The 12696-nt window shown below is 40.8% G+C and overlaps 1 protein-coding gene across 4 annotated transcripts; it reads left to right on the forward strand.

Annotated features, from left to right (window-relative positions):
- The first annotated feature begins 436 nt into the window (after window positions 1-436).
- On the forward strand, window positions 437-8987 carry fbxo9 (F-box protein 9). 4 transcript variants are annotated; one of them, XM_018749598.2, is made up of 13 exons: window positions 437-614; window positions 1468-1554; window positions 2604-2735; window positions 3106-3163; window positions 3275-3374; window positions 3720-3850; window positions 4685-4799; window positions 5274-5392; window positions 6277-6367; window positions 6448-6543; window positions 6743-6836; window positions 7513-7670; window positions 8328-8987. In XM_018749598.2, exons 1-13 carry the CDS (start codon window positions 612-614, stop codon window positions 8434-8436), a joined length of 1293 nt encoding a protein of 430 aa, XP_018605114.1. In that variant the 5' UTR covers window positions 437-611; the 3' UTR covers window positions 8437-8987. The 4 variants fall into 4 exon arrangements, with proteins under 4 accessions (XP_018605114.1, XP_018605116.1, XP_018605117.1 ...); XM_018749600.2 differs by having other exon boundaries at window positions 7516-7670; XM_018749601.2 differs by having other exon boundaries at window positions 2631-2735.
- Window positions 8988-12696: the final 3709 nt, after the last annotated feature.

Consider the following 12696-nt stretch of genomic DNA (forward strand, 5'->3'; position numbering starts at 1 on the left):
TTGGCTTGTTACCCAGGGTGCTATTGGGCAAATCAAAATGAGTGATTGATTAAAATACACACACACACACACACATTTTCGGAACCGCCTGTTCCATACGGGGTCGCGGAGAACCGGAGCATACCCGGTAACACAGGGCGTACATACTTGACAAAGTCGAGAATCTCACGTCGCCCTTCAAGGAATTACCACTAGATGGGAGCAATGCTCTGCTTCTTGCTCACTTGATCAAACTTCTCAGTGTACTAACCAACGAAAATCGGTCTCGCATTTCAAGTTCCGGTTATTCAGCAACAGCGCAACAGTAGCAACCAATGAAAATTTGGATACTAACAGCGAATTCCGGTTCACCCTTTAACAGTTCCGCAATATCAACCAATGGAAAGGGGCTTTTCGAAGTGAGTTCCGGTTCTCTCAGTCAGCGTTCCAGATTAATTTCAGGACTTCTGTACCTCGAGCTGTTGCTGTTGCCCTGACTGAGTGTTCGACATGGCTGCCGTTTGGAGAGCCCGCAATTTCGCCCGCTGCGTCGTCCGCTTTTCCGACCGAGAACTCAACTAAACTGAAATATCTTTTAACGGAGCGAACAAGGAAATCTTCAGGCTTATATTATGGTATCTAATTTAAGGTTTTGACAAGCTGCGGACCAGTCGCGCCGTACAGTGACGTGTCTGTTTTAGCCGATTAGCCGATTTAGCTAAACTCGTCAGGCAACATAATTTCAACTCTTAAATATTATTCGTAATATAAACTCGGGGTTGAATACATGGTATGATGGTGAATTTAACAAATTCTTATGGTTTTTTTTTCTTATGGTTTTTTTTTTTTTTTATACATAATGATCGCAGAGAGTGGCGAGTAACAGTTCAGTTGTGTTTAGCTTAGCTAGTTAGTACTTATATTTAACTAGTTAAACATGATCCCCTTTTAAATGATATTCAAGTTAAATACTTACCTAAATTAGCCTACTCCGAAACCAAGATATTTTAAATTGGTGGCTGTCTTATATTTTCTAGATGATTATTATTACCACATTTTCAGAGAATACAACTTGAAATATATTGAAGAAATGATATTCTTATAATTGACATGATGTTTAGAGTTGTCTATAGTTTCCCCCATTAAACAGGCACAAAAGCAGGATTCTGTTGGTAAATGGTAAGCATGGTAACGTTTTGAGAAGTCTGATCTGCTGTATTTGAGTATATATAGCAATTAATATATTTTCAGTTTTCTCTATAGCAATAAATGGCATAAAAATGACATTTCTGGCATGATAATTACTAACAGATGAATAAATGTCCCTGGCTGCTGTTACCTGTGTTTACACATGAAATCACATGGAGCCACAAAAGGTGTCTTTTGGTTTTGCAATCCTGAAATTACCCTTATGTGACCAGAATATTTAGTTCCCCCCCCCCCATGTGAATTATATGCCTTTAAAGTTTAACCTGTTGCTCTTCACAGGCAGAAGGTGAGAACAACTCAGCTGGGGTTTTAGGAGAAGAGGAGGAAGAAGAGGAGAGTGAAAATGCAGGGGACTCTGATTTCCTTGTGAGTAAAAGTTTTATTATGCCGTGCTGATACATGTAGTAGGGGGTGATTATTGAGCTGAATTTGTTTTTAATATTTGCTATTGTTCATATGCTTCAGCTGACATCTTTACACAATTTTACAATGTCTTTAATTAACGTTCCCCGGGTGTGTGTATCGGACAAAGGTTCTACAGCAGGAGTAAACGTAAAAGGTTTAATTTGTTCCATGTCACCGTTGTGAGGGGGTAGAATTACCACTGTTTCGGGGGGGGGGCAACAGTCGGTTCCCATTTGATAAATGATATCTTAAAATAGTAAAGTAAAGGGTGATCTAATGCATGACCAGCATATTCAGTAAAACTTGTAAAAATTTCTTGCTTGCTTGTCCTTTAATGTCATATTTTCATTTGTACTTTTACAAATGGGTTGTGTTTTATTTTATTTTAAATCTTGGAATCAGTGTTCAAGGAAGAGTGCAGTCTGCATGGGCATAATCCCCCCCCCCCCCCTTTGAATCTGATAATTTGACTTTTCCGTCTGTCTTTTTGCAATTTCTTTTCAGTCTTTTTAGCTGGCATTTTGGTAGTTTCACACGGGGCTATTTAAGATATTAAGAAATAAATTTCACAATATGATTGCTAATTCCTTTCATTCTGCAAAGCACTGTACTGTAGGATGGATGGGTACTGTAGTGTTACTAGGAAATGTTTCATAGTGGTTAGCCTGTGTAGCATTGTTTCCATGGCAATTTAGAAGTTAATACAATAGGTTTAGTTTGAAAATGGCCAGAATGATATCACCGAGGGACAAAAAAAACCTTAGAGGTGTGAGACACAAAGTGTGTATTTCTGTCCCAAATCATTTAAGAGAACCATCTGATACAAGCCATTGTACAGACTATTATGGAAGTGCATTGACTGCATAATTGGGGAAAAATTCCATTGTACTGAATAATATTCCTCAAAGGGTATATCTTTTCATAATCCACTGTAGCAGTTTTTGTTGTATGGTACACTGTTATATAAGGATTGGATATTGTGATATTTGAGTCTTTTATTTTTTGATCAGCTGGAACTTAGTGTATTTCGGGCTCAGTGGATGTCAGAACTGAAGCCCACCTCAGGGTCAAGTGGATCACAGAAAGGACCCTTGCGATATGCAGACTTGAAGAAGAAGCAAGATCTGGCACGAGAAGAGCAGGTCTGGTTCTCAGATCAGGCTTTATTCATTCAGCTTGTTGTATATATTTTTCATCTCTTGGGTAATGGTTGTTGTTTAGAATTTCATTTACTCACACTGTTAACAAACAGACTTTGGGTGATTAAATAATTGTCATCAGTATTGATATATATCCAGAATTTCATTGTTTTGCTTGGAGCAGAGGGGCATACTGGTATATACATAAAACAGGTGTTTTTCCAGCAAAAGTACTTTTTGATTTAAAGATGTGAATAGTGGATTGCTTTCCTTGTTTAGCAACTTTTAAACATGTCGTGTAATTAAATGCACACAACTAGAAAGTCATGTTTTTGTCAATGTATGTTTATGAAAGTGTGGTGTTTGATTTTAGGCCAGAGAGTTGTTCCTTAAAGCAGTGGAGGAAGAGCGAAATGGAGCTGTTTATGAAGGTATGAGTGATTGTGTTGATTAAATCTGCATTCAGAATTCAGTTTAAAAAATACTTTTATCAAAGACAGACAACTGAAATACTTTTTTTGTGGTTTGACCTCTGTTTGCAGCTATTAAGTACTATCGCAGGGCAATGCAACTTGTGCCTGACATTGAATTTAAAATCAACTACTGTCGCACCCCTGATCCGGATGGAGTTGGCAGCAACTAGTGAGTGTTTGAATCATCCACTTTGAAGAGCGTCTTTCTCTGAGTTCCTTTAAGCTGAGGAATATGATTTGAACGTGTTGAGTTCTGGGGATGTGTTCCACTCACTTTGTAGAAACACTGGTAGTTCCCTTTCATTGTAAATGACAACTGTTGAGCTGCCATCTTTTGAAAGTGATTTGTAGCTTGGGTAAGAGATTTGTATGGGCACCAGCAGGACCGTTCAGAGACTGCGAAGGTGTGGATTTTGACACTACTACAGCATTTAAGGTGTTACACTACTTATTGAAAGATATTCAATTTAAGGTAAATGCACAGGTGCTGTGAGCGGTTCTCTCTGTTTCACAGCATGGTGGAGAATGAAGGGCATGGGGAAGTGGCCGACCTGCTGGCTAACTTCCAGCAGCAGCTCATTCTCCAGGACATGTCTCAGAAGATATGTGAGCCAGAAGTTGAGATGACCCAAACTCACATTTCGGGTATTGCGCCTGCCAGTTGCTATTTTCAAATGACACGTCTTGTGCAACTTGAAAACTGACAGTTCACAGTTACAGTTGGCTTTTAAGAGTGAAAGCAAAGTAACCCGCAAGTGTCCTACGTGGCTGGTAACTGCCATAGAAGAACTGGGAAGAAAGGCAGCTCGTTTACTGAACAAATTTGTTAAATGCATGGCTTTTGCGGGGGACGACGACTACTTCACAGCAAGTGTACTTAAACTTTTAACTTGTATGGGAATTGTACATGCATTATCTTTATATATTGTAATGAAACAATCGTTACACAGTTTCTGAAAACTGCATTTTTGAACGTCTTAAATTGCACATGTAGGACATCTGTTGAGAGTTGTGAGGTTTCGGCACTCGGTTCATGTTGCACTTCCATGACCATGGCTTTTAAAGTGCTGCCAAGTCTTCTTGATAAAATGGCATCAAAGGTATTATTTACACTCCCCTAATGTTAGGTGACCAAACAGAGTCCGTCTATTTCTGTCTACTCACGGATGGAGCTTATTTTAGGTTTGTGTAGCCAGTGCATTTATCCAGAGCAATTCGATACAGCACCATTTAATGAAAGGTTAAGATTCCTCCCTAAATAAAAGTGTCTCTTCATGAATCTAAACCTCTGATTTTTCTCCTCACTCAATCCCTGTGACAGCTGTGTGGCCTAAATATTGATTTTGAAATCTGGGTCTGAGTAGGAGGTGCGTGAAATACACAAAATGAAAGATCAGCTTTAATGCAGGATCTGATCTAATCTAGGATAGTGATATGTTGCTTACTGCCTCTCCAGTTCTGCTTGTTTTTGCCTCGCAGCTCTGCCTTTGGAAGTGATGATGTACATTTTCCGCTGGGTGGTGTCCAGTGAGCTGGATCTGCGTGCCCTGGAGCAGCTCTCTCTGGTGTGCAGGGGCTTCTATGTGTGTGCCAGGTGGGGCTCCGGCAAACAACCAGACACAGCTTGGCCCAGTAACTCTGCCACCCACACACAGTCCATTGGTCTGGAGTCCTTTCATTAGGCTCCTCGGTTACTGAATGGATCCGTTTAACTTTTCATTGGACTCTACACCCACATGTATTATTCTACAGCTGTTTCCTGAAAGTAAGAGCTCCTTATCTTCGTTCTTGAGCTTCCTGTGTATGATTCTCAGCATTGAATTCGCAGTGCTTCTGTTATTAGTGCATTGATGTGTGTTTTAGATATTATCACAGAAGTGTACAGTGGTTTCTAGGGTTGCCCAGTGGTAAAGCAGTGTTATTACCGCTGGAGGAGACAGTGTTTTGTCAATGTTTACAACCTGCCCTGGTATGACCAGGCATAGTGTGATTTCAGGATGGAGCACTTGTCTACATTTTAGTGCCCTCTGTTTTCTCCGATAATATCTTTTTTTGCACTCCTCGTTAGGGACCCTGAGATATGGCGCTCCGCCTGTCTGCGGGTGTGGGGACGAACCTGCACTAAAATAGTGCCATTCAATTCCTGGAGGGAGATGTTTCTTGAGCGACCTCGTGTGCGCTTTGATGGTAAAGCAAAAGGGTCTTAATAAAGTGTCCTTTGTTCAAAGAGATGGTGTTCTTTTTTCAGATGATGAAACTATCATTTTTGTGTTTTTAGGTAAATGTTTATATAAAAAAAAAAAAATCAGAACTGAGAACATGACTTCTTGATAACTGCTGGTGTTTGTGCCTGGTATTAACTTTCTGATGACTATCCATCACTGTAAGAGAGTTCATTATGAATACAAAGAACAACAAAAAAATATGCCATTTTAACTGCAAGCATACACTGGATCCTTTCTTTACAAGTGCTACTCAGAATGAAAGTCTGTTGTGTATCTCAATTTCTTCATGAATCCAAAGCCGCTATTACCACCACCACCACGGCATATTCTATAAAATCAAGATGTTTCTTGATTTTATTCACCAGTTATGTTCTCTGACACCCTTAAAGCTATAAGAAATAAAAAAAGCAAAATACTGACTTGTACTTCATAATTAATTTCAACTAAAACGTGTGTAAAAATAAACAAAATAATCACTAATTTTCACAACTTTATGTTCAGTCCCAGTTGTAGACTAATTCATTACATAAGCATGTTCATTGTTGATCATCTATCATTGATCTGTCACACATGGGAACACAAGACACAAGCTGTAAATGCTGGGAGTTAGTTGATTTAAGATTTAGGATTTAAGTCCCACAGTCCTGTGCTTCCTTTCTGTTTTACTGCTATGTATTGGCTTTGTATGTAAATAAGGTTATCTGTCTGTTCATCAAGCAGGAGTTTTACATAAGTAAATATAAATAGACAACTGAAGGAAATGCAGTTGTGTCTGAAAATTTTACCTGGAACATTCTTAGCACAAGAAGTCAGTGTAGCTGACTGGTCATGCTTTGATCCCCACAGGTGTGTACATTAGTAAGACGTCTTACATCCGCCAAGGCGAGGAATCGCTGGACGGATTCTACCGTGCTTGGCATCAGGTTGAGTACTACAGGTATGTCTGGAGCCAACACAGTTCTGTCACATGGACTGCTATCTGCCCCTTCCTTGCTCCATTTCTTCCTGCTGCCACAGGTACCTGCGCTTCTTCCCTGATGGCCAAGTCATGATGTTGACCACGCCAGAGGACCCTCTTGTCACTGTTCCTCGCTTGAGAAGCAGAAACTGCAGGTACAGTCTCCTGCCAGTCAGTGTTAACAGCTGTTAAACGCCATACCTGCTGAACTTGTCAGTAGAAACATGTCAGAGGCTCACATGCAGGTCATCCTATCACCCCTTCCTCTTGTTTATAGTTTTCTGTTTTAAATATGTTCATTTTTTCACGTGTCAGTGTCCAGTGTCCTGACGTGTACTTCCTGCCTCTTTTCAGAATTGATTCGGTCCTGTTTGGTCACTATCGTCTGTCCCAGGACACAGACAATCAAACCAAAGTTTTTGTTGTTGTTTCGAAGAGAAAGGAGGAGGTAGGTTGGAGTTCGAGAGCTTCTTGCCATTCATTACACCTCTTGGTTAAAAAATGTCCAAGTCTGCATAGCAACCCCATGTAACTGCGCTATTGAGTGATGTCGTTGAGGTGTTTTAGTTTGCAGTGTTGAATGCCAGGGGGTAAATTGGCCTCCATCTAATGAGCCTTATGCCTCTTAGTTCAGCCATCCTTAATACATCCCTGAAATAGCTGAGTCGTGCATCTGGTTTGACAATGTCACACAGTAAACAAGCCCATGAGCAGGTTCTGTCCTGTAACAGTTACTTCAGTTTACCAGGTCTGCAGTGCTTTCCTATAATATGCATGCACTTTTAGAATTTTATAATGTTAATTTCTTTGGAATCCTAACTGTCTGTCTATTGTCTTTGGCTCCCTTTCCCTTTGGGCAAAGGCTTGGGATTGAAATCTGTTCTATAAGTGGCTACTTGCGAAATGTCTGCCTTCTCTGTTATGAAATGCACTTTTGTTTACTCTGAGTTGTATGTTGTTTTGTAGAAAAGCTTATCTGCTAAATGACTAGATGTGAAATAAAGAGAAATTAATAGTACAAGCCTTGCTGCAACTGTAACTGGCTTTATATTCTCCCAGGAAGGTGCATGTGTCGCTCATCACTACGGCTGAGCCACACGACAGTAACCTTGTTTTGCTTCCAGCAGAAGGTGGCAGAGTACCAGAAGACCCGGTTCTGCCGGCGGAACCTGACACCTGAACCGGAGCGTAGCTTCCACGTCGGGCTGCAGCTGTCCTCTGGAGGGCGACAGCGCTTCAACAAGCTGGTGTGGATCCACCACTCCTGCCACATCACATACAGGTAAGAGGCCGACGGATTAGCGAAACTCTGGCTGGAAGAGGAGGAGATGATGATGATGATAATGAGAAATGGCATGTTTTCCTAAAAGTGCATGAGTGTGCGACTGTGGGATATTTATTTCTAAGCCCTCTTGAACGGTAAGTGTGGGTTATATTTGGTGTACTTGCTTGTGGACATGCAGATGGACAGGTTTGTGCTCAGTGGCTTTTCCCTACTAAAACATAGAGGCTGCCAGGATGAGCTACGTCACACACAATATTACTTATTTATATTATATTAATAAATGAGGCAGTAATGATGGGACCTGCCACTGGACTCCTATACTGTAGCTCATAATTGATGTTGGTACGGAACATTGTGATATAGCATCTTTGTGATTTACTTAGTATTTTTCACTCAATTTAGTGTAGCATTAAAAACTTCAACTATCGTTGCTTTAACTTACCGCAAACTATCAAGTGTTCGTCATTACATTATGGTCTGTATCTTTTGTGACTCATGTACTTTCATATCATTGTGGGGAAAGGAAAGGTTTGCATTGTCATTGTGACAAAACTTTAGTTATCTAGAGTTTCCTTTAAGTTTAACAGTATCTCATATTTGAGACTTTGTTTTTTGGCGTAGAGATGACCAAACAATTTCATTCGGGCTCTTTAGATCAACCGGAGAGACGGTGATCACTGCTTTCGACATGGACAAGATGTACACTCCTTTCTTCTTCGCTCGAGTGAAGAGCTACACCGCTGTCTCGGAGAGGCCCCTGTAGCCCGAGGCCCGTTACGCAATGCATGTGTTCACTTTGAGGTTTACACGTACACACGCATGAGCGCAGACACACACGTGCGCACACCAAAACAACTGCACCTGACTCTGCCCTTTTTTTATGCTGGAGTATAATTTTGATGAATGTATATTGGTAATTGAGTACTTTTCTCTGCTTCCTACTTAATTTTTAAACCTTTGAAGTTTTATGTCCTATACTTGTAAGTGTAAGATGTCCTTGGGTACTTTCATGTGAATATTTTTTTTCCTCTTTTTCTCATTGAGCAATATGTATGGCAGCATAAATTATCACACATAGAGAGCATCAGAAGTTCTTCATCCTTCAAAAACTATCCTGGTGGACAGGATGGAAATGTCTAGAATTTGAGTTTGTGTGTGTGTGGGTTATTTTGTTTTCTTTTACCTTCTCTTCCCAAAACTTTATAAGGAATGTGTTAAATTATTTTTTGTAAATGCTTTAAACCTAAATTCCAGCGTAGAAAAATTGGCATAATGTAATAACTGGAACGATTAAAAATTAGTTTAAACTCAAAAGCCTGGGCTTTTGTTTTCCTCTTGCATCCAATTTGCTCTGATTCATCATGTTAAGTTCAATTTATGGGATTAAATTTAAAGTGGTCAGTTGCGTGCAGTCAGTGAAGCCTTTGAATTCTTTGGCTTTTAAACATGATTTCGTGATCCACTACAAGTTGATTGCTCACACTCTCCTTCCACTCACAACTCACATGTCCTGCAGGCAGGGTAGTGGTTAGAGCCACTGGTTTCTACTCAGAGATCACAGGTTGAAATCCCACCTCCTGCCATGGCAACCTTAATCAAAATACTTACCCTGAAGTGTTCAAGAAAAAAAAAAAACCAAAGTAGTTTAGTGTCCAAACTTAATACTGTAAGTTGCTTTGGAGAAAAGTATGAGTGAAACTTAACACATTTACTGGCACAGTGGTGGTCATTACCAAAACAGAATGGACTGAAGCAAGGAGCTGGATATGCAGTTAACCCATACATTTCTGACATATTTATAACTGAGTTATAAAATCACCTAAACCAAGTCTTGATGTTTTAAAAATTAATGCATTAAATTCCTATTCCACCATCAAATTTGCACTTGAGGTTTGCCTTGTGACAGTTTGTCTCATGTTGTCCTTGGGTGGTTCCTTTGTTGGTGTAAGACAGGACAGGGGTCAGTAGCAAAGTGTTGTGCAAAAGGAGCATTCAGTAGGAATATGCTTTTGGTAGAGATGTGTACTTTCATTCAGAATCAGAACGAGCTTTATTGCCAAGTATGTTCGCACATACAAGGAATTTGTCTTGGTGACAGGAACTACCACAGCACAGACAGAATGACAGTGACAAGACACAGATGAGAAGATAGAGTATGTGAGCAAGGGATAAAAAATATTTAAAAAATATAAAGTACCCAATATACAAAAATAGTCGCTAGATACAAATGCAAGGGAGTGTAAGAGAAATGTGATAAATAGTTATAAATATAAATAGCATTATGTATTGCACGGTTTACTCTCTAGGGGAGAGATTTAGGTGTTCATGAGGTAGGCGGCCTGAGGAAAGAAACTTTTCTTATGTCTGGCTGTCCTGGTGCACAGTGCTCTGTAGCGCCGGCCAGATGGCAAGGGTTCGAAGAGGAAGTGGCCTGGATGTGAGGGGTCTAGAATGATTTTGCTCGCCCTTTTACTGACTCTGGACGAGTGCAGTTCTTGGAGAGCTGGGGGGGATGTGCCGATGATTCTTTCAGCAGTCCGAACTATCCGCTGCAGTCTTCTGATGTCTGACTTCGTAGCTGAGCCGAACCAGACAGTTATAGACGTGCAGAGGACGGACTCAATGACTGCGGAGTAGAATTGCATCAGTAGCTCCTGTGGCAGGTTGAACTTCCTCAGCTGGCGAAGGAAGTACAACCTCTGCTGGGCCTTCTTCACAATGGAGTCTATGTGGGGCTCCCGCTTCAGGTCCTATGAGATGGTGGTGCCCAGGAACCTGAATGACTCCACTGTTGCCACAGTGCTGTTCATGATGGTGAGTGGGGATAATGCTGAGGTGTTTCTCCTGAAGTCTACGATCATCTCCACTGTTTTGAGCGTGTTCAGCTCCAGGTTGTTATGACTGCACCAGACAGCCAGCTCTTGGACCTCCTGTCTGTAAGCAGACTCGTCGCCATTCCGGATGAGGCCGATGAGTGTGGTGTCGTCTGCAAACTTCAGGAGTTTGACAGAGGGGTCCTTCGCGGTGCAGTCGTTCGAAATTTACCACCAATAAACGGGTAGCCCATCGAGAGGAAAACCTAAACTGGAGCCGGGGGGCAACAGACGTGTTTCTTCCAACTTTCGGGAGAATAAAAATTAATTCAGCTGTTTTTAGCATGTCAATTTAGTAATATGAAGAGCACAGGAAACTCAGTTTCATAGGTAAATGATTGCAGGAACACAAAAGGTAGCTGTAGAAGAAAGCGTGCACCGGGTACGAGAGCTGAGTAAGTTCAAATAGTTCAAAATGTGTGACGCTGTGCGAGAGAACGCCAGCACTCTTCATTGTGTGAGTCGGTCTGCAGGAGGAGACCTCGGTGACACGGACTGCGGGCAGCGCCAACGGGCCACGTGGAGCTGTCGTCCTGGTGATGTCCTGTGGCGGAACTGAAGAGGACATGCTGAAGGAGGCACAGGGTATGTACTCCAAAACCAAGAAGTTTGGTTCCATGTCTTGGTATTGGGTTTATGAATAACAATGGAGGACCAGGTTTAGCTGTGGGTTGGTATCATCTTGACAAAACTGGAACATTCACAAGCACCTTCATTTCAATTCCATCTTCTGTATTACTAGTATTTTGCAGTTTTCTGTCTGAAAAATGGATTCCTAGTCTTTGGTTTCACAGCATACAGGAACATGCATAACACTTGACATGTAGTTCTGTACCTCTGTGGTTTGAGTACATTTATTAAAAAAAAAAAAATCCTCAAAAATTCCAAACTATTGATTATCGGGTCAAAGTACTTTGCATTTTGACCATAAAAGTGAAACACCTCTTGAAGCCTTGGTACTGAGTAAAGCCAGTTGTGCTAAAAAGATGCAGTACATATGGCTTCATAAGCCACTGAGGCTGTTTTTACTTGTATGGGATAAATCCATGGAAGGGTCCCGCTATTGTACCCGTTAGTGTGGTACAAACATGAAACTGCTTAATCAGCAAGTGGGGGTCAGGGGGGAGACACTTTGGTTACTTTGTTTAAAAACAGGAGAAGGCAGTAAATACAGATGGAGAACAGTGGGTGACATTAATGCATTTTATTTATTGAAAATCCTGACATTACAATTACAGGACAGCAGTGCTTTGCTTTAATAGTATTGCTGAGACACTCTACATTTGTAGCTAGGCTGTAGCTGGGTTTTTCTGCCGGAATGGGGAAAATACGCATTTCCATATGTTGAGTGGAAACAATGAAAACAGTGTTTATTAGTTTTCCTCGGCATGACTGATGCGTCGGCTCGAGACGTCTGTTACCCACCAGACACAGCTGCTTGCAGCAGAGGGGTGACACATTCTGGGTGAATGAATAATGAGCCCACGCAGAATGGCGTCACCACTGTCCAATGTGTGTGTTTTTCACGCACACGGATGGCAACAGGTCTCGCAGTCAGACACCTTCTTTACTGCACAGTGTTGGTTTGTCCAATAACGTTCACAATTAAGGCATGTAGAGACTACAACAAAACAAGACCAGTCCCTCTAGCTAGACGGTTTATTGGAAAGTACGATTTAGTGTTGATCAAAAAGCACAAACAAGTTCTTGCTACACGTAAATTGAGTTAAGGCAATATTCCTTCTAGAGAAGAATAAAATATCACACACATACATGTATTGACTTTGGCCTTGATGTCATTTTTTTCATCAAAAGTATCAGATTTAACTAATGCTTGAAAAATTATGAGCTGGGTGATATCGCCATATTACCAATTAAAATGACCTTAGAAACAAAATGCTGCATGTATAATAGCAAACATGGAAAAGGGAGTTTCAGGTTAATGGTAAGAAGTTAAAATGTCAGCTATAACCTGTCAATGTATGATAATGGATGAAATGAAAGGATTGTTCCCGTTGGATGTTTGCAAGGACTTTTTTCAACCTGAATACTTAAAGGATCTACTTTAAAAAAAAAAAAAAAAAAAAACACAGCCATATTACATTAATAAATACTTGCCTTTACGGTGTTCTAGATTCCATTGCATTCAC

The sequence above is a fragment of the Scleropages formosus genome, chromosome 4 (assembly GCF_900964775.1).
Source record: "Scleropages formosus chromosome 4, fSclFor1.1, whole genome shotgun sequence".
Classification (NCBI taxonomy): domain Eukaryota; kingdom Metazoa; phylum Chordata; class Actinopteri; order Osteoglossiformes; family Osteoglossidae; genus Scleropages; species Scleropages formosus.

Bases quoted from the DNA above. Each gene is read 5' to 3' on its own strand.
- fbxo9 (XM_018749598.2), top strand. The intron at 3,164-3,274 runs GTATGAGTGATT...CTCTGTTTGCAG, and splicing joins AAATGGAGCTGTTTATGAAG to CTATTAAGTACTATCGCAGG. The intron at 5,393-6,276 runs GTAAAGCAAAAG...TGATCCCCACAG, and splicing joins ACCTCGTGTGCGCTTTGATG to GTGTGTACATTAGTAAGACG.